Here is a 19,358-nt window from a genome sequence, read left to right on the forward strand (position 1 = left end):
CTGTCCCTGCCCTGCGGATCCCCCGTGTCCAGCCTGTCCGTGCCCGGTGGGTTCCGACTCGCCCCGTCCCCGTCCCCGCCCCGCGCGTGCCCGGCTCTGCCCGGTGCTCCTGAACCTGCGGCGCCCCCTGGCGGGCGCGGCCCCGCACGACGCTCCCGCCGAGCACCGGCACCTCCGGACGGGACCGGGACCAGAACCGGGACCGGGACCAGAACCGGGACCGGGACCGCGACTGGAGCGAGAGTGGAGCGGGAGGGGGAAGGGGAACATCTGCTGGAGTGAGACCGGGAGCGAGACACGGACTAGGACTGGAGCGAGTGTGGAACCGCTTCTGAGAAGAGACCGGGAGCGGAATCGGGAGACTGCAGTGATGCAGAGCGGGAGTGAGACCGAAACTGGAGCGAAACCGGAGCGGGAGGGGGAGCAGGAGATGGAGCAAAAGCGGAGCGGGAATGGAATCGGGAATGGTATTGGACCGGGATCTGAGAGGGAGCGGGAGAAGGACCGGAACAAGAACGTGAACCGCAGCTCGGGGGCGCGGGACGAGGCGCTCAGTACCAAGCGGTGATTTCACCTGTCCCGGTACTCCCGGGGAGAGCCAGCTGCGCTCCCACCGCGGCTCCGGGCTGGGAACGGGCACAGCCACCGGTCCCGGTCCCGTCCCCAACACCGGAGGGCAGCCCCGCGTTGCCCTTTTAAGAGGGGCCCGGTGCCGCCGCGCCCATTGTCGCCGCCGCCGCCGCGGGGCGGGGGGGCTGGGCCGGTGCCGGGGCCGCGCTCTCCGGGGCGGGCGGGGTGGGGGCACATTCCGCCGCGTTGCCGGGACAGCCGTCGCCGTGGCGACCGGTCCCTGCCGCCGAGCCGCGGTGCGCGCCGCGCAGTTCCCACGGAACGGCCCGGGCGGGCGGCGGCGGCTCCTCCACTCCCTCCGGGGCGGCGGGAGGGCCGGGATGCGGTGCAGTGTTGTGCTCTCGCCCACCAATATTGCACTCGTCCCGGCCTCCCGCCGCCGCGGGCTGCGCCGGTGCGACCGGCCGGGCGCTGACTCAACCCCGCGACCACCGGGAGGACGGCGCGGGACGGAGCCGAGAGCACGGGGAGGGGGGGACGGGGACCCCCAGGGACCGGGCGCGCAGGCTAGAAAACACTCAAAACTTTATGGCCAGGCGTGGGGCAAGGACCGGAGCGCCCGGGGCAGGCGTGGCGGGAGCCCCGGCACTGCGGGGCCCCGGTACTGGCAGTGCAAAGTCCGCGGGGGGCCAGGAGCGGGGCCCGGCCGGGAGGAGCGGCGGGGCCCGGTGCGCCCCCGGGTGCCGCTGGCGGCGGGAGCCCGGAGCGCCACCGGTGCCGCTGGCGGGGGAGGCCCGTGCCGGGCGCGGTCACTCGCGTCCCTCCAGAAGGAACCGGCGGAAGGGCTCGAAGTCGGCAGGGATCGTGTCTGTGGGGAGGAGCGCGGGGGGTGTCAGGAGCCGGCGAGGGGAGCGAGCCCCGATGAAGTCCCCGGCCCAGGACTGACCCCGCCGCAGGGGCGAGGGAGGGGACGCTCGGCCGGGCCCGTGCGGGGGTCCCGGGGGGCCCTGCTCACCGTTGCAGCGGTACTGCAGGTTGGACCAGATGATGTTCTCCTGGGAGAAGCAGAAGACCCCCAGCCGGCCCCCGCGCATCGTGGTGTCGATGATCACACCGGAGTCGGCCACCAGCTGCGGGCCCTCGTACAGACGGACCCTGCGGGGCAACGGGGCCCGAGCGGTCAGCCGGATTCCACCGGGACCCCGCCGGTACCCGACCGGGCAAACAACGGGAACCCACTGAGAACTCCATCGGGGCCAGCACCTGGATCCCACTGAGACCCCTCCACGACCAGCACCGGGCCCCGGCTATCCCGACCCGGAGACGGTGGCACCGGGCTGGAGCTGGGGGGCTGGGCCGGGGGGACCGGACCGGCTGGATCCTCGGGCCGGGGCCCCCCGCCGTGGCCGGGCTGAAGCCCCCCGCGCCGCCCCCGGCCCGGCCCCGCCGCCTTTGTCGGGCGCTTTGCATGTGAAAGGCGCCGGCGGGGTCGCCATGGCGACGGGACAATGCCCCGGGGGCCCGGGGGGCGGAGGGCCCGGCGGCGGAGCCCCCCCTCCCTCCCCGCCGCGGCCGCCCCGGCGGGAGCCTTAAAGGAGAAACGCGGCTGCGGCCCCACCGGGCGGAACCCCTGCCCACGGCCGGCATCCCCGCACTGCGGTGGTCTCACGGGGCTGGATGCTCCCCCACGGCCGCTATCCCCACACCGGGGTGGTCCCACAGGGCTCATGGCCAGCATCCCCTCACTAGGGTGGTCCCATGCCTCCTCATGGACACCTTCCTACCCCTGAGGTGGTTCTGCAGGGCAGGACCCTTACTCATGATTATCACTATCTTCACCAGGGCTGGTTCACTCTAGGGTTGTTTTCTCACCAGTAACCGTCACGCCCCGCACTGGTGTGGTCCCACTGCACCGTGGTGAGTGCAGCCCCCACCCCAGCAGCCCCCATGCCCCCCATGCTTACCTGATGTAGCCCACCTGGGGCCTGTGTGCCAGCTGCCAGCGGTAGGAGGTCTTGTCCCTCCAGCCGACGTTCCGAGGGTCCTTCCAGAGCAGGCGGACGTGGTCGGGCGTGTGGCCCGTGTGCCACAGCGCGTTGCGCAGGTGCTCCCCAGGGCCTGTCGAGGACTTCACTGCCTGCAGGTGCACGGGGGGCTTCAGGGGGAACCTGAACACAGGTGCCTGACCCAGCCCGTGGGTGGGGCCACCACCCACCTTGAGCTGCAGCCCCGGCTCAGCCACAGCACGGAAGGGGGTGGCCTGCCAGTACGTCTGCTCCGTCTGCTTCCACATCACCACGTAGAAACTGGCGCTGTCCTGGTAGCTGAAGATGAAGCCGGCGTAGTCATCGTCGGTGATGGTGTTGACGTGGAAGGTGCCCTCAAAGTCCACCCCGTTGAAGGCTGTGTAACCTACAGGCAGGAAATGCTGTGGGGAGCACTCTCTCCTCATGGGACTCCCACCCTTCACCCCTCTGTGTGGCAAAGAACCAGCCCTCACTCCCCTGCACAGTGGGAGTAGGGGGGCTACCCCAGAGCCTGTGGGTGGGTGAACATATCTTACCCACAGCCAAACCCGGGTCACTGTTCATGGTCTGCACGATCTCCATGCCCTGTGGGGGACAGCTGGGTGAGGGGCACCCCAGCACTCCTGGGGACCCCTCAGCTCCCACCCTGCAGCGCAGCCCCCAGAAACACGGGGCGCAGCACCCACACCTGGTTGAGCACAACCCAGTTGGGGTCGATCTGGGCGTCCCCCTCGGGGTCAAGGATGACGGTCTGGTAGGCGCGGAAGTCGGTCAGCGTCACCTCGGCGCTCTCGGGGCACACGTCCAGCTGGTCCACCACCGTGTCATTGTCGAAGTCCTCCTCGCAGACATCCCCCACGCCGTTCCCTGGGGACAGGTGCCCAGTCAGGGCTGGGCTGAGCCCAGGCAGGTCTGCCTCCCCCTGCCCACCCCATGCTCACCGTCCGAGTCCTTCTGGTTGGGATTGGGAATGAGGCGGCAGTTGTCTGGGCCAGGTGCCACATAGTCAGGGATGCCATCATTGTCATCATCGTTGTCACAGTCATCCCCCAGCCCATCGTTGTCCGAGTCCAGCTGGGAGCTGTTGGGGATCTCAGCACAGTTGTCCTTGGTGTCCTGATGGCCATCCCCATCACTGGGAGCAAGGACAAGGTCAGAGCAATGACAAAACTGGGGATCTGGAGCCACATGCCAGCTCCCCAAAGACCCCATTGTCCCTCCTGACAGGTGCCTGAGCCAGGAGACCAGTTCTGCCCCCAGGGACACAATGGGGAGGTCACCCCACTGCAGTGCTGTCCACACCTGTCCTCGTTGGTGTCACAGATGTCTCCTACCAGGTCACTGTCCATATCTGTCTGGAGGAGAGCGGAGCCCTAGTTCAGTGGACATCCCAGGGAGAGGAGGAGGACCCCCTGCTCCCTGCTGGGCCAGGCCCCACTCGTCCCAGGCCCCCTGGCCCAGCCTGGCCCCAGCCATACCTGAGTGGGGTTGCTCATTTCAGGGCAACTGTCACAGGCATCCCCAACACCGTCCTCATCCCGATCAGTCTGCAGAGGGTTGGGCACCTTGGGGCAGTTATCCAGCATGTTGGGTATCCCTGCAAGGATAGTGCTGAGTGGATACCCTCCCCCACTGTGGTGGGACAGCCCCCCTGGCACACCCAGGTCAGTGGCTCACCGTCCCCATCAATGTCGTTGTCACAAGCATCCCCCTCGCCATTGCTGTCCGTGTCCCGCTGGTCATTGTTGGGCACGTTGGGGCAGTTGTCACAGGCATCCCCAAAGGAGTCAGTGTCCGAGTTCTGCTGGTCCTTGTTGGGGAAGAGCCGGCAGTTGTCCTGTGGAGAAGAGGATGGTGATGTTGGCATGCAGACAAGAGGCCACAGTGGCCAGGACAGAACAATGTCTCCAGCACTCTGAGACCATTCTCAAGCCACCAGCCTGCTGCTTCCCAGGAGAAGCATTTGAGGGACTCAGAACTGAGCCAAAAGGAGAAGCCCTCCTAGAGCCACTGGCATGGCCACCTGCCCAGCACAGCCACCTCCACATTCTTGACGCCATCACCATCAGCATCATCATCACACTGGTCCCCGATGCCGTCGTTGTCAGCATCCTCCTGCCCAGAGTTGGGCGTCAGGCGGCAGTTGTCCTGCAGGCACAGCCAGCATTAGGGATGGGGAGGAGACAAGGTCTGGAGCACAGTCCTGCTGTGGACCCCGTGCCCTGCACCCCCTCCAGGAGCTCACCTGCTTGCAGTGCTTGTTGTTGTCGATGCAGGGCAGGGGCTCGTCTGGGTACCCATCCAGGTCCGTGTCTGGCCCGCACACGTTGCCGTTGCCAGCCCAGCCCACGTTGCACTGAATAAAGAAGAGATCAGGGGCTGGAAAGAGCCCTAGCAGGACAAATGCTGCCATGCTGTACCCCACACACCCTCCTCCTGCCCCTGTCCCCTGCTCACTGCACAGGAGATCTCCCCATTCCTCTCAAAGAGGCAGAAGCCGTTGATGTCGCAGGGGTTGGAGGTGGGAGTGCTGCAGGACCTCTGTGGGACGCAGCCGGACGTTTGGTTCCCCACAAAGCCTGACTTGCAGGGTCCACACTTGTAGGAGCCCTGGGGGAGAGAGAGAGCAGGGGTGGGATGAGGGGAGCTGAGCGACCCCAGGAGCCAGGGAGGGAGCGGGACAGCGCTGCTCACCAGGGTGTTGGTGCAGATGGAGTTGGGGTCGCAGCCCCCATTGTTCCCATCGTTGCATTCATCAATATCTGTGCAAACCTGTGAGCAGTGGGGGAGAAATGCTCACCTGGGGCTTCTCCCTGTGGGCAGCTCTAACCACTCCTGCCCCCAGGAAACTGTCCTCCTCCAGACTGCATTGTCCTGCACTCAGAGACCCCACAGGGACCTGGCTGAGTCCCGTGGCACCGCCCTCACCTGCTTGCTGGCCTTGGCATAGTCCACCCCCACGCCAGAGACGGTGTTGCCTCGATAGCCACGGGGACAGGGCTCGCAGCGGAACCCGGGGGCTGTGTTGATGCACTTGGAGCCAGGGAAGCAGGGGTTGGCATGGGCACACTGCAACACCAGGAGAGACACAGGCTTCATCCTCGGGCACAGCATCCTGCTTTTTGGGGTGGCTGCTGCCCCAGGACAGGAGGATCCACCTCTTCCTGAGAGGAAGCACCCTCTGCACACACAGCCCTGGGGTTGCTGATCCCCCCAGAGCATGCCCACCTCCTCGATGTCAGTGCAGTGTGTGCCATTGCCCTCCAGCCCTGGCGGGCAGGGCCCGCAGCGGTACCCAGGGTACTCGTACGTCTCCATGCAGTCCACACCGCTGAAACAGGGATTGGGGTTACAGCGGGACCGCTGCTCGTGGAAACCTGAGGAGAGGAGAGGCAGGTGAGGGGTGAGACAAGGTGGCCTTTTGCCCTCTGAGGTGGGAGCAGAGCCTCGCCAGCACTCACCGCAGACCTGGCACTCCATGATGGTGTTGCGGATCAGAGACATCTCCTTCACCTGCAAGGCAGCAGAGCGTGGGGCATCAGGAGGGTGCTGGCACTGTGCTCTAGGAAATGCAGCCAGGGAGTGTCAGTACCCCCTCAGTCCCACCTGGTCCCTGATGTCTTCCCGCAGCTCAGTCAGGACCCGGTTGAAGATGGTCAGTTGTGTGACCAGTGCCTTGGTCTGCTCACCTGCCAGCAGCAGAAAGGAAAGGTTAATCCAAGAACAGACAAAGCATCCCAGGGCTGTGGGCCAGGACTGCTCTGCCCATTGGCACTGAGCTGGGAGGATGAGGCACCTGACAGCCTGTCCTTCTCCCTGGGTCACACAGGGCCCCTTTTTCCATAGCACACCCTCTGATCCCACATGGGGCACTGGGACAGGCTGTTCAAGGATTTTTGCTTCCGTGGAGCCCTAAATGCCTCATGCCAGGAAACGTGGGAAGCAGAGCAGGGACTTACCCAGGATGGAGGCCAGCACACTCGTCACTGCAAGGAGAGAGATGAGACATTACCAAATGCTGCTGTCACACCCCAGCATCACCTCACATGGTCACTCCTGGTCAGCTCATGTGTAGCTCCCACCTGTGTGGGGACACTGGGCCAGGAGTGACAGGAACAACCCTCTGTGCTGTCACCCACCACCTCCTTGTGCCACAGCACACACAGGTGACTCTATAAGCCCCCAAGCCATTACCTGCACTGTGAATGGACTCATCTCCTTGGAAAGGGCACTCACTCAGAGCCCCTACACGGCTCATGGACCCTCCCAGGATCAGCTTCATCGACTCAACAAACCCCTGATGCATGTGGAAATAGGCAGTCAGCATGGGGGGCTCTGCCCATCCCCAAGGGTGCACTGACTGAAGTCTCAATCCCCTCACACTCACCTGCATCCTCTGGTAAGCCTTCAGCCCCGTGCGCACCTCGATGGACTCCACCTCGGCCAGGGGGATCTCAGAGAGCTCCGGCAGCCCCACGCTGGAGTCCATCTGCTTGCAGTCCACGTAGAGCTCGACGCTCAGCGTGTCCCTGCGCAGCCCGCTCAGGCGCACGATGACAGAGTGGCTCTGCCCGTCCGCCACGTGCGCGTGCTGCAGGTTCACCGAGTGCACCTTGTTGTCCTCCCGCAGGTACCGCACCAGGACTGAGGAGGAGCAGGGAGGGGACATCAGCTCCCCACGGCACCGGCAGCACCCTGGCACACGTGTGTGCCCATTGCTCTTCCCTGCAGGAACTCAGTTTGTTTCCAAGCACTGGGGTGAGAGCAGGGCCAGTCCATCCCCACCCACCTTTGTTGATCTTCCCCACGACAGAGACCTCCAGCCATCGGGTGTTGTCCTTCTTGGAGTAGAGGCCGAAGAGGGTCCCCCCCTGCTTGGGGGGCAGGCGGAAGGTGGAGAGGAGGTACACGTCGTTGACAGTCAGAAGCTCCATGCGGATCTTGTGGGCCACGCTGGCCATCTGCCGAGCCTCGCTCACCAGCAGCAGGTCGATGACTGCGGGACACGAGCACCGGGATCGCCTCTGCACCGGCAGCCGCAGCTCCGGCCGGTGACCACGAGGGTGAGGTGGGGGTGTCCCTGGACCGCCGGGCTCTGGGGGGACCAGGGAAGCCCCGGGGGCCCCGGGGCCACCCCCGCGCGGTGGCGCTCCAGGACCGGCCGCGCCGCCGAGCGGGACCCGCGGAGCCCCCGCACCGGCGACACCGGCAGAGTCGCGGCCCGGAGCTCGCCCCGCTGTTGGGGCTTCCCTGCATCCGCGGAATCCCCCGCGGGCCAGCCCCAGCAAGGAGCAGCCGGAGCGGGACACCCCAGAGGGACGGTCGGGCCCCCGTTACCGGCTCGGTGCGCTTAGAGAGGGAGCACGGACAACTCGGTGCCGCTGCCGCACGGGTGCCCGCCCGCTCCGTGCAGATGCACCGGGCAGACCGAGAGGGGCTCCGGTGCTGGGGTCAGCCCCCGCCGCAGAATTCCTCCGCGGCCCCGAGCCAGCATCGGAACCGGCGGCCACCCCGCGCCTCGGGGTGAACGTTCCAGCGTCCCCGCTGCCCGCAGCGCAGCTCCCCGGGGCGAGCAGAGCCGCTGTCAGCGGCCGTGGGACGGGGTCTGCCGCCGCCGACCCCCGACTGTCGCCCGTCCCACCGCCCCTTCGGGGCCGCCCCACCGCCGCCCCGAGCCCCTCCGGTACCTTGCAGCTCCTGACGCGCCGCGGCGGCGGCGCCCAGCAGGAGCAGCGCCAGGAGCGCGGGGCTCCGCGGTGCCCCCATGGTGCCGCCGGTGCCGCCGGTGCGGTGCGGAGCGCGGCGGGGCGGGGTGGCGCACGGGGGAGGGGCCGGCGGGGCCGGCGAGGAGGAAACAAAGAGCCGTCAATCACCGGACGCATCCCGGGGACACCGGCGGGCGACCCGCCGCGGCTCCGGCCCCGGAGGGAGGCACCGTGTCCGTGCAGGCGCGGCGCACCGGGTCTGGGGTTTCGGGGACCCCCCGGCACTGCCGGATTCCCGCTCACAGCTCCGGTTCACCGGGAGGTCAGGCGGGCGGGCTGGGGCCGCCCCAGCAGCGCCGGAGCATCCCGGCAGCGGGGACGCTTGCAGGGGGGTGCCCCAGCCCGCGGAGCCCCCCGGGCCGGCAGAGCCCCGGGGCCGCTTCGCTCCGCCGGGGGATGCTCGGGCCGCTGAGCCGCTCCCGTGGAGCTCCGGCCAAGGCGGGCGGGCGGCCCGCGGCGTCCCGGCCGTGTTTACAGCTGTTTCCCCCGGTGCCATAACAACGGGCTGAGCCCGGCCTCGGGACTGCCCCAGCCCCGCGGCCCCGGTCCGGCTGCGGGCCAGCGGTCCCGCGTAACGGGGGGGTGCGGGCGATGGAGGGGGGCAGTCCGGAGCCGCACACCGGGCGTTTTCCCTCCGCCGCTGCCAGCGGGCTCCCGGCCCAGCTGATGTCCGCGGAGACGTGCGGGGGGGTGCGGGGATGAGCGGTGCGGGGCCGAGCAGGGTGAGCAGTGCGGAGCTGGGCTGAGCGGTGTGGGCCCGTGCGGGGAGATGCGGGGCAAAGCAGGACTGGGCGGTGCGGGACCAAAAAGCCGAATAGAGCTGAGCTGAGCCATGCGAGGCAGTGCGGGGCCATGCGGGGAAATGCGGGGCAGTGCGGGGCTGAGCAGTGTGGAGCTGAGCTGAGCTGTGCGGGGAAATGCAGAGAGATGCGGGGCACAGCTGGGCTGTTCTGTGCGGGGCTGAGCAGGGTGAGCAGTGTGGAGCTGAGCTGAAGGATGCGGGGCAGAGCAGGGCTGTTCTGTGCGGGACACAGCAGGGTGAGCAGTGCAGAGCTGAACTGAGCTGTGCGGGGAAATGCAGAGAGATGCGGGGCACAGCAGGGCTGTTCTGTGCGGGGCTGAGCAGGATGAGCAGTGCAGAGCCGGGCTGTTCTGTGCGGTGCACAGCAGGGCTGTTCTGTGCGGGGCTGAGCAGGATGAGCAGTGCAGAGCCGGGCTGTTCTGTGCGGTGCACAGCAGGGCTGTTCTGTGCGGGGCTGAGCAGGATGAGCAGTGCAGAGCCGGGCTGTTCTGTGCGGTGCACAGCAGGGCTGTTCTGTGCGGGGCTGAGCAGGGTGAGCAGCGCAGAGCTGAGCTGAGCTGTGCGGTGCATAGCAGGGCTGTTCTGTGCGGGGCTGAGCAGGGTGAGCAGCGCAGAGCTGAGCTGAGCTGTGCGGTGCATAGCAAGGCTGTTCTGTGCGGGGCTGAGCAGGATGAGCAGTGCAGAGCCGGGCTGTTCTGTGCGGGGCTGAGCAGGATGAACAGCGCAGAGCTGAGCTGAGCTGTTCTGTGCGGTGCATAGCAAGGCCGTTCTGTGCGGGGCTCTGCGGGACGCAGGTTCTGCCCAGGCACCCCGCAGACCGCACCCTCCCCACCCGCGGAGCCCGCTCGGCCCCGCCGCACCGCGGAGCCCGCTCGGTGCCGCCCCGCGGCGGGGGCGGGCGGTGCCGCCCGTCCGGTTCCGGGTCGGCGGAAGATGGCGGCGCCCATGGAGCTGTTCTGCTGGGCCGGGGGCTGGGGGCTGCCCTCGGTGGACCCCGACTGCCTGGCGGTGCTGGTGAGCGGCGGGGCCGGTGCGGGGCCGGTGCGGGGCGCCGCGGGCAGACCCCGCTCCATCCATCCATCCCTCCGTCCTTCCCGCAGACCTACGCGCGGTTCACGGGGGCGCCGCTGAAGGTGCACCGGGTCACCAGCCCCTGGAGGAGCCCCTCCGGTAAGGGCCCCGCCAAGGATACCGGCACCACCGGGATCCCCCCACCCACCCCATGGCAGCCCCGTGATCCCCCGCTCCCCACCAGTGCACCCTCCACGCAGTACACCCCCCACCCCATTACACCCCTCACCCCATCACAGCCTCCCACCCCGTCTTATCCCTCACCCCCTGTGGCCCCACACCACTGGATCCCCGGCCCCATTGCACCCCTGTTGCCCTATGGCCTCCCCTCCCCACATGGCACCATCCTACCTTATTGCACCCCCTGTACCTCCCCCTGCACACCCCCATTACCATCTTATTACACCCCTTGCCCCATCATGCCTTCCCACCCCATTGCACCCCTCATGTCCTGTGACCCTGACTGTACCTTCACACCCTCTCATCTTGTTGTACCCCTTGTCCTGTGTCCCTCCTGCCACTGCACTTTGCTCTGTCCCATCACACCCCCCTCCCATTGCACTCCCTCATCCCATTGTGACTCGTGTCCCATTGAACACCTTCATCACACCCCCCACCTCTCTGCACCCCCTTTTTTTTGTGCCTCCCCGGCATCATTGCACTCTTATGCCTCGTTGCTCCCCCTATCCCATCACCCCCTATTGCACCCCACTGTCCATCACCCCCCTGTTCATCACCTCCCCACCACAACCCCCTTGTCCCAGCACATTCCCCATTTCTCATCACACAGTTTGTACCCTCTCCCCTTCACTGCTCTGTCCCCACCTCACTTTACACTCCTGTCACTGCCTCGTGCCCCTCACCCAAGCATGGGGGTCCAGCCCTGCCCCCCTCACCTGCTCAGTGACTGCAGCCCCCACTCCCCCTGCCCGCAGGGCATCTGCCCGCGCTGAAGACACGGGATGAAGGAACCATCTCCAAACCTCAGCAGATCATAACACACCTCAGGAAACAGGTACGGGGGGCTTGGGGCCCCCCCCCTGCCCCAGGCTGCGGGGTGCTGGAGCCCCTCAGGGAGGAGGGAACTCTGTTGTATCACCCATGGGATGTTCTGTGGGATCAAAGTGGGTGTTTGCTGTGCAGAAGTACAACGCTGACTACGACCTGTCGGCCACGCAGAGCGCGGACACGCTGGCCTTCGTGTCCCTGCTGGAGGAAAAGCTGCTGCCAGTACTGGTGAGGCTCAGGGGGGCTGCAGGGAAGGAGGGTCTCACCGAGGATGGGCTCTGCTCCCTGCCAGCAGAGCAGGGAGCACTGTCAGCAGCAACCTCCCAGGAGCCTGGCGTGGTAGGGATGGGGGTTTGGGGTGGCAGCAGTGGCTTGTGCAGCCAGGGCTGGGGTCTGCTCTTGACCCCAGTGCTCCTGCAGCCCCTCGTGGTGACCAGGGTGGCTGTGCTGGGCAGGGGCTCTGGTGTGCCAGCCCTGCCATGGCCAGGCTGTGCATTCTCCACCACAGATCCACACGTTCTGGGTGGACGCGAAGAACTACGTGGAGCACACACGGAAGTGGTACGCAGAGACCATCCCCTTCCCCCTCAACTTCTTCCTGCCCAACGCCATGCACAAGCGGCACCTGGAGCGGCTGCAGCTGATGTGGGGGGATGACTACATGGAGGATGAGGAGAAGCTGGAGAAGGAGGTGAGGGATGGAGTCTGGGCACAGTGGTCCTCAGGGATCAAAATCCAAGCTGGGGTCTGTGTTCCCCCCTTCTGCTCCCCTGAGCACTGTGGTGGTACCTGGGCAGGTGACAACCCTCTGTCCTCCTCCTGCAGCTCTACCGGGAAGCTCGGGAATGCCTGACACTCCTCTCCCAGCGCCTCGGCTCCCAGAAGTTTTTCTTTGGAGACTCGTAGGTGGCCAAAAGGAAAGAGGGGAAGGGGCCTGAGAGCCCCCTGCACCCCAGCAGGGCTGATGCCCCATGGTCTGCAGGGTGCATTGCTTTTGGGGTAGAACATGCTTGCAGGGGACAGGGTACTGTCCCAAGGTGGGGTAACCAAATGTCATATCTGGGGGTGCTGGGGCTGGGGGTGACAGGTGGATCTGGGAGGCTTTGGGTGGGGACAGTGGCCCAGGCACTGCTCTCTGTGCCCCAGGCCAGCCTCCCTGGACGCCTTGGTCTTCAGCCGCCTGGCGCCTCTCATGAAGGCGAAGCTGCCCAACGGGAAACTGCAGCAGCACCTGAAGTCCCTGCAGAACCTGTGCAACTACTGCACCTCTATCCTCAGCCTTTACTTCCCCTGGGACGGAGGTGAGAGCCGTCCCCTGCCTCACCCTGCAGGGGGGGGACAGGAGCCAGCCTGCGCTTGGTGTCAGGCTGACCCTTCCCACCCACATCCCTGCAGGTGATCCCCTGAGCGGTGCCCCTCGGGCTGCGGGCACAGATGGCACTGAGGCAGAGGAGGACCCCCACAAACGGCGCAAGCAGCTGCTGTCGGTGCTGGTGGGGCTGGCGGCCATGCTGGGCTACGCCTTCCTGAGCGGCATCGTCTCCATCCAGCGCGGCACCGTGGGGCCGGCCGGCCGGCAGCCCGTGGCCCTGGAGGAGGAGGAAGAGGAGGAGGAGGAGTGAGGATGAGCTGTGTGACTGTTCCTGCCCAGCCCAGCCCCTAGAACTGACTGGTTTTTACGCCGGGAGCCTGGCAGCACCGCTCTGTGTCCCACCAGGAACCACAGCCCTCTCCGTGGGAGCGTCCCTGCCACACCAATAAACCTCCCTCTCTCTCATACTTGCAGCACCCTCCCAGTTTCCCCAGTTGCCCAGGCTGGAGTTTTGCAGCAGACACCAGTGTGTCCTGCTCTACCCCTCGCTCCAGCCTTGGGTCCTGCTGAGGACCGGGCAGAGAGGGGGACCTAAAAGCATCTGTGGCATCTTGGCAGTGTCCCCTGTCCCCTCCAACAGCTGTGGGGCTGAGCCCTTTATCTCTGCGTCATTCCAGACAGTTCTGTGGGGCTGGCACCTCCCCTCCACGCTGCTGCCAGCCCGGCTGCCCTGAGCACGGCAGCACAGAACCAGAGCCAAGGGCAGCCGGGGCTGCTCGTCAGGACACGTCCCCAGCCCAGGAGCACTCCCCGCTGCCAGCGGGACACCCGGAGCCCCGCTCCAGCAGCCGGGATCCCTCCGGCGCTGACATCTGTTTGCATTCCACCGCGCCTGCCAGCGCCGGGGAGCTCCTGCAGCTGGCACAGGGCTGGGAGCGGGGTCGGGGGTGGCCATCTGGGCTCTCGTCTGCCCCCGCGGTCCCCTGGGCCACCCGGCGTGGGGCTGGTGCCGGTGTTGGCAGCGCTGCCGTTCCCGCCGGCCGCTGCCGGTTTACGAGTGCACAGATGGAAAGGCGGCGTGGGGCCAGCCCGGCACACAGCCCTCGCTTGTTTGCCACTTCCAGCGGCATCCCAGCCCTGCTGCTGCGGTGGCTGAGCGGCCCCGGGCTGCGCTCCTGGACGCACGCCCCCCACCCCGTGCCCCCCACCCTGCAATAGCCAGGGGCCCCCCACACTGGGCTGGAGCAGAGCCACGGTGCTGGGCCAGCTGCAGAGGCTCCCCCATACTGGGAACTGGGCCCCCACTGGGAGGGGGATGACTCAGTGCAGCCCCCGCCCCCCCCAGCACTCTCCCCTCTAACGTCACTCAGGAAGTATGTGCCCCATGCTCCCGGTTCCCATTAGCTGGAGGGGCTGATGGCTGCTCCAGCAGGAGAAACCACAGCCGCCTGCTCTCTGCTCTGGCCGGGGAGAAGCTGGAGCTGCCGACGCCAGAGCTCTGCTCTGGATCTAAAACCTGACTGCAGCTGGGCGCCTGGTCTCTGTCAGCTTTGGGCCCTTCCCTGCCCCGGGGAATGCTGCAGTGGAAGACAGGAGGGAGATGCCATCCCTTAGGGTGACAGTCCCCTGCATCCCTGCAGCACCAACCCCGTGGGATGCCCCAGGAACCTGGGTAGAGGAGGGATGGGATCTATGGGGCTCAGGAGGTACCATCAGCCTCAAATCTGCCTCCTCTGGTGGCTGGCATAGTACTGCCCACTGAGCTGGCACCAAGGGGAGGTCAGGGGTTCAGGCATATTTGTAGAAAACCTGTTTATTTTATGAAAACATCTAGAAAAGCACAGGCACTGCAGCCCTAGGGTCAAACAGGTCCCCTGGGGCACGGGGGGCTGCAGGGGCTGTGCTGCAGCCCCAGCCTCATTGGAGTCTTCTGTCCAAGCTGCCACCAACACTGCTGGCGCCTCACTCCTCTGCTGGCTGTGCCCATGCTAGGCTGGCTGCTTCCAGAGGAACGTCTGGATGGAGTCACTGGGAGCCACGGCCTCGATGAAGCCGACACGTGGGTCAGAGATCCCAAAGGACACGTCCACGGGGGAGCTGTGGGGAAAGCAAGAGGGGATGGGGGCTCAGTGGGGGGGTCAGTGGGGCCTTTTACCAGGGGTCAGAACCGAGCCACTCACCGGTTCAGCACCACCAGGACGATGGCACCGTCGGGGCGCAGGAAAGCCGAGTGCTCCAGGTCACAGCGGCGGCACCTCTTGGAGACCGCCAGTCCCACACGCTGCGAGCCCTCGGGGATGAACTTGCTGTGGGGACAAGCAGGCTCAGAGCCTGGTGCTTAGGATGTGCTGCTGCAGCCAGCAGCACGTGGCCCCAACCCACCTGAAGTGGCCCAGGTGGTAGAACATGGGCTGCTTGTAGAAGATGTCTTTGCTGCTGTCCACAATGACGGGGCTGTCCACGTAGTTCTTGCTCCAGTTGGGGCCTCCCTCCATGTCCAGGGCCAGGTTCCAGTCAGTCCAGCCTGTCACGTAGTTGTTGAGGTTCTGTGGGGCAGGGGGTGGTGCTGAGCCACAGGCAGGCCCAGGGGCTGGCCAGGGTGGCTCCCACGGCTCCCACCAGGCCCTACCGTCAGGATGCTGTGGCTGTACTTGCTCCCACGGTCCCAGCCACCCAGCACCACCCTGGGCTCCCAGAAGTAGGAGCCTGTGGAAGCCTCCGTGGAGAGGAGGAAATACTCTGGGAAGAGGTGATGGGTGATGGAGAGTGTCAGGTCGATGGGCGCCAGAAAATCCAGGTACCAGTGGATGCCGATGCCGCTGATGTAGCTGGCAGCCACAGGGTCCTTGAGAACCTGGCAGGAGAAAAGGGTCACCAGTGCCCAGGGCTGGGAGATCTGCTGTGGGGCCAGGGAAGCTGCTGTGGGGACTCACCACCTCAGCCCAGTAGGGCAGCATCACCCTCTGGTCATCCAGGATGATGAGCTGGACGTGGCGGTGGGAGCTGTTGGCCAGCGCCGGGCCCAGGTCCTGGGCAATGAAATCCCGCTGGTGCTCAGGGGAGAAGCCCAGGCACTGGAAGGGGTAGAAGACGATCTCACCAGCTGTGGGCTCGTTCCCTGCTGTCACTGCCCAGAAGGTCAGGTTGTGCTTGGCATATTCATCCAGGAACCTGGTGTGGGGTAGAAGGTGAACGGCCCTGTTGTACCTGTGCCAGCCCCAGCTCCAGGTACAGCATCCCCAGCACCCACCACACTCCTGTGGCCCCTCACCGGACGAAGTACTTGGCCCAGGCCCGGTGGTACTTGTCCCCAGGGCTGCCCTTCAGTGTTCCCCTGCCTGTCATCGCTCCGTTTGTCTTCATCCACACCGGGGAGGTCCAGGGGCTGGCGTACAGCGACAGCGGCCGCTTGGCCACTGCCTGGGCTGCTTGCAGGATGGGGATCTGGGGAAAAGTGGGATGGGACAGAGCTCTCCAGGTCTATCCCAGTGCTGGCAGTGCAGGCAGCAGGAGTCATCTCCTTCCCCAGAGGCAGAAACTGCTGCCTTTCCCCATCCCATCCCATCCCATCCCATCCCATCCCATCCCATCCCATCCCATCCCACCCAGGCAGCAGACCCAGTCCCTCAGGCTCTTCCTGCAGGACTCACCTTCATGTGTGTGTCCTCCTCTGTCAGGTTGAAGTGCCTCAGCTCAAAGTCGCCCTCGGCATCGTTGTAGGTGTACAGGCGGATGGAGAAGTCAGTGCTGGCCATGGGCACACGCACCAGGTTGTACTCAATGCCTGAAGACAGGGCAGGTGGTGATGGGCATCCTCGAGTTGCATTTGGGGGTCCAGATCCCCCCAGTTCCTCAGAATAAATCTCAGCCAGACCCCAGCTCTGCCACCCCACAGCGTTGCCTGCCCTGGGCTCACCTTCCTCGGAGAAGTAGGAGCGGAGCAGGTGGTTCTGGGCATCCTTGGACAGGGACTGGATGTTGATGGCAGCTGCATCAGTGATGGAGCCACCAAACCCCTTCACCTTCTGGTACCTCTGTGCTGTGTCCAGGGTGAGGTGGAAATCTGTGGGGACACACAGTGTCACCATCCCTGCCGTGTGGGACAGACTGTGTCACAGCAGCTGCAGCCAGGGTGGTACCTGGGCTCTTGGTGTTGTGCTGGAAGCTCCCCTCACTCCTCTCCAGCCTCTTGCCAGCCTTGCTGCTCTCATACTTGACGTAGGAGCCAGGGGCTGGCAGGACCAGGGGGTCCAGCGTGTCACAGTACGTGGCACTGCAGGCACAGACCAGCGAGCCGTGCCCAAAATCCTTGGCATCACAGGGACGGCCACCTGCAGCAGAGGAAAGACCAGGTGGGCACTGAGGGCTGTGGCAGGAGCCCAGCTCATCCCTTTCACCCACGACCCTCCAAAGCCCAGGGCCACTTGCCAGCACCTACCTGTGGCCTGCAGGGCTGCCTGTGCCAGCAGGAGCCAGCCCAGGACACTGGCACAGCCTGGCCCCATGGCACCTCTGCTGCAGCCGTTCAGATGATGCCAACAGACACTCTGGAGCAGGAAGAGGTGTCAGCACCCAGAGCTTCTCAGCCTGGCCCAGCCCCACACAGGACAGGGAGAGCCCCAGCATTAATCCCTGCCCAGGGACTTTGGGAACCACTAGACCCCCCCCCTGCCAGGGCTAAGCCTGTTCTGCCCTCTGCCCACTGCTCCAGCCCAGTGCTCACCTTCCCTCCCACCCCTCCAGAGTCTTCCACCAGTTCTGGCTTTGTCCCAGGTGTGAGCAGCCCCCAGGTGTGAGCAGCCCCCAGGTGTGAGCCACCCCAGCACCCTGCTGTTCCCAGCCGCCCACACTGGCTGTACACAGCAACTCTGTTCACTCCCATCAGCTCCCTCCCCCTCCTTCTCCCTCCTCACTTGCTCCACAGCTGTGCCATGCCGTGTCACGCCGTGCTGCATCACTCCATGGATCCCCAGTGCCTCCCAAGCCATGGCCAGGAGCAAACAGCTCCACACTCCCAATCCCACATGGGGCTTGTCCAGCCAGAGCAGTCTGGAACTCAAACCCCTGGCATGGAGAGTGCCACATTCCCCTGTTCTGTGCAGGTGTTCACACCCTGTCCTGTCCTTCCCACAAGGAGTCTCTCAATGAGAGCACAGGAGGAGCCACCTCCAAGTCCCAGGACCCTGGTGCCAGACTGAGGACACCTGGGCACCTCTGCCAGGGTGGGATGGTGCTGTCTTGCTGCTCCCCGAGATCCTGTGGGATGTGGAGTGGGGCCAGGCAGCTGTCCCACCCCCACTGCCTCCCACTCCCTGCCTGGGAACGATGCCCAGCTTGGCCAGGGCATGGCCTCAGCACGGTCCTGCTGCCCAGGGCTGTCCCATCCCCATCCCTACCCCCATCTCTATCCCCATTCCCACCTGCTGAAGCTGCCTCGGATCCAGAGGACTCACCTGCTGCCAAAGCACCTCTTGCTGTGTGTCTGTGGCAGCGGGACCTGTGTCCTGGCTGTGCCTGATGGGAGGTGACACGCCTGGTGGAGCAGGAAAGGTGAGTTTGGAATGGGACAGCTCATGGGACTCTGTGTTTGAAGAGGAGCCTGGGGATGGTTTTGCAACCTGCCTCCAATGAGCTTTCCACACACACCACAGCATTTGCAAAGCTCTCCTGAAACCTGTTCCAGTGGCCAGAGGGAAGCTGGGGAGGGGAGGATGTGCTCACCAGCCCCCCAAGTGCCTCCATCACCCCCCATAGCCAGGCCTGCCCTGCTCCCCTTGGGAAGAGCCCCACGGGAGCAGCCCTGGGACACCTCGGAGAGGACAGGGCTGTGCCCACCCTGCTCATCCCACCTGGCAGCAGCTCAGCTTTGCCACCATCAGTGGCACTGCCAGTACTTTGTGTCCCGTTTGTGGCTGCTCCAGGAGCTTTCCTGGCACGGGCAGAGGCAGCAGCCGGTGACGGCAGGGACCCCCGACCCCCCGTGCTGGCCCCGAGGGCGATGGGCACCGAGGTCCCCGAGCCCCGGAGCCCCACGCCGCAGCGGGCTGGGTGGAGCCGGCTGCAGCAGTTTATCATCTGCAAAACAAGTCTGGGCTCCGCACCGTCTAATTTGGGATTCTTCTTAATTGCAGGCATCTGCTCCGCAGGAGAAAGAGGAGGCGGGCAGAGGCACAGGGGGGAGTGGCATCTGCCCCGGGGTCCCCTTGGGGCAGCTGGTGAAGGGTGGCAGACCCCTACCCAGGGATCACAGCCCCTCCCAGGAACCACAGCCCCTGGCCCGGGGTCAGGGAGCCAGCCCAGAGGGCTTTGCCTGCACATTTGTCCCTGAGCACTGCTGGACACTGGAGGTGACAGCTCCATATGTGACATCCCGGCACGGTGAGGTCCCAGAGCCCTTGGGGACATTCCCAAGGTGACAGGAATGGCACGGCAGCAGGACCAGGGCAGTGACCCTGCCACACCTCGAATCCTGGGGGTTGGTCCTGTTCCCCCCATGACAAAAGGGACGTTAAAGGGCTGGAGCACATCCAGAGAAGGGGATGGAGCACCAGGAGAGGCTGAGGGAGCTGGGGGAGCTCGTCCTGGAGGAAAGCTCAGGAGAACCTTCTGGCACTGCCCTGACAGGAGGGTGCAGCCAGGTGGGGGTCAGGCTTTTTTTCCCAGGAGATCAGACAAGAGGAAATGGCCTCAAGTTGCATCAGGAGAGCTGTGGCATTTCCAAGGAGAGATTTAGGTTGAATATTAAAGAAAATTCCTTCATGGACAGGACTGTCCAGCCCTGGCATTGGCTGCCTGGTGCAGTG

General features: G+C 65.5%; 3 protein-coding genes across 4 annotated transcripts; 1 reads left to right on the forward strand and 2 right to left on the reverse strand.

The window, feature by feature from the left end:
* Window positions 1-1,138: 1,138 nt before the first annotated feature.
* Window positions 1,139-8,857, reverse strand: THBS3 (thrombospondin 3). Of its 2 annotated transcripts, XM_056510045.1 has the most exons (23): window positions 8,285-8,856; window positions 7,387-7,593; window positions 6,985-7,241; window positions 6,792-6,894; window positions 6,557-6,583; window positions 6,204-6,286; window positions 6,059-6,110; window positions 5,826-5,974; window positions 5,526-5,666; window positions 5,292-5,369; window positions 5,055-5,207; window positions 4,843-4,953; window positions 4,638-4,745; window positions 4,275-4,434; window positions 4,076-4,194; window positions 3,900-3,952; window positions 3,539-3,732; window positions 3,286-3,464; window positions 3,134-3,182; window positions 2,786-2,982; window positions 2,535-2,707; window positions 1,586-1,725; window positions 1,139-1,438 (listed from the first exon to the last, which is right to left on the reverse strand). In XM_056510045.1, exons 1-23 carry the CDS (start codon window positions 8,361-8,363, stop codon window positions 1,380-1,382), a joined length of 2,871 nt encoding a protein of 956 aa, XP_056366020.1. In that variant the 5' UTR covers window positions 8,364-8,856; the 3' UTR covers window positions 1,139-1,379. The 2 variants fall into 2 exon arrangements, with proteins under 2 accessions (XP_056366020.1, XP_056366019.1); XM_056510044.1 differs by having other exon boundaries at window positions 5,826-6,110; window positions 8,285-8,857.
* A 1,204-nt stretch (window positions 8,858-10,061) lies between these two features.
* On the forward strand, window positions 10,062-13,022 carry MTX1 (metaxin 1). The gene is made up of 8 exons (XM_056510742.1): window positions 10,062-10,178; window positions 10,265-10,334; window positions 11,171-11,250; window positions 11,379-11,471; window positions 11,752-11,934; window positions 12,069-12,145; window positions 12,390-12,544; window positions 12,639-13,022. The coding sequence occupies exons 1-8, from the start codon at window positions 10,098-10,100 to the stop codon at window positions 12,863-12,865; spliced, it is 966 nt and encodes a 321-aa protein (XP_056366717.1). The 5' UTR covers window positions 10,062-10,097; the 3' UTR covers window positions 12,866-13,022.
* Window positions 13,023-14,510: 1,488 nt separating this feature from the next.
* On the reverse strand, window positions 14,511-18,052 carry LOC130263144 (lysosomal acid glucosylceramidase-like). The gene is made up of 11 exons (XM_056510614.1): window positions 18,009-18,052; window positions 16,994-17,102; window positions 16,695-16,886; window positions 16,472-16,618; window positions 16,206-16,339; window positions 15,827-15,999; window positions 15,489-15,726; window positions 15,185-15,409; window positions 14,938-15,101; window positions 14,736-14,861; window positions 14,511-14,652 (listed from the first exon to the last, which is right to left on the reverse strand). Exons 2-11 carry the CDS (start codon window positions 17,058-17,060, stop codon window positions 14,544-14,546), a joined length of 1,575 nt encoding a protein of 524 aa, XP_056366589.1. The 5' UTR covers window positions 17,061-17,102; window positions 18,009-18,052; the 3' UTR covers window positions 14,511-14,543.
* Between the last annotated feature and the right edge of the window lie 1,306 nt (window positions 18,053-19,358).

This window comes from Oenanthe melanoleuca, chromosome 25 (assembly GCF_029582105.1).
Source record: "Oenanthe melanoleuca isolate GR-GAL-2019-014 chromosome 25, OMel1.0, whole genome shotgun sequence".
In the NCBI taxonomy this organism is placed as follows: domain Eukaryota; kingdom Metazoa; phylum Chordata; class Aves; order Passeriformes; family Muscicapidae; genus Oenanthe; species Oenanthe melanoleuca.

What these genes read in the sequence shown, in the direction of transcription:
- LOC130263144 (XM_056510614.1), bottom strand. Translation starts at nt 17,060, where the DNA reads ATGGGGCCAGGCTGTGCCAGTGTCCTGGGCTGGCTCCTGCTGGCACAG. An exon ending in TGGGCCAAGTACTTCGTCCG is followed by an intron (nt 15,727 to 15,826) that starts GTGAGGGGCCAC and finishes ACCCCACACCAG; the next exon opens with GTTCCTGGATGAATATGCCA. An exon ending in TACCACCTGGGCCACTTCAG is followed by an intron (nt 14,862 to 14,937) that starts GTGGGTTGGGGC and finishes TTGTCCCCACAG; the next exon opens with CAAGTTCATCCCCGAGGGCT.
- THBS3 (XM_056510044.1), bottom strand. Translation starts at nt 8,363, where the DNA reads ATGGGGGCACCGCGGAGCCCCGCGCTCCTGGCGCTGCTCCTGCTGGGC. An exon ending in AGGCTTACCAGAGGATGCAG is followed by an intron (nt 6,895 to 6,984) that starts GTGAGTGTGAGG and finishes CACATGCATCAG; the next exon opens with GGGTTTGTTGAGTCGATGAA. An exon ending in GGGAAGACATCAGGGACCAG is followed by an intron (nt 6,111 to 6,203) that starts GTGGGACTGAGG and finishes GCTGCCTTGCAG; the next exon opens with GTGAAGGAGATGTCTCTGAT.
- MTX1 (XM_056510742.1), top strand. Translation starts at nt 10,098, where the DNA reads ATGGCGGCGCCCATGGAGCTGTTCTGCTGGGCCGGGGGCTGGGGGCTG. An exon ending in CCCCTGGAGGAGCCCCTCCG is followed by an intron (nt 10,335 to 11,170) that starts GTAAGGGCCCCG and finishes CCCTGCCCGCAG; the next exon opens with GGCATCTGCCCGCGCTGAAG. An exon ending in AAAAGCTGCTGCCAGTACTG is followed by an intron (nt 11,472 to 11,751) that starts GTGAGGCTCAGG and finishes TCTCCACCACAG; the next exon opens with ATCCACACGTTCTGGGTGGA.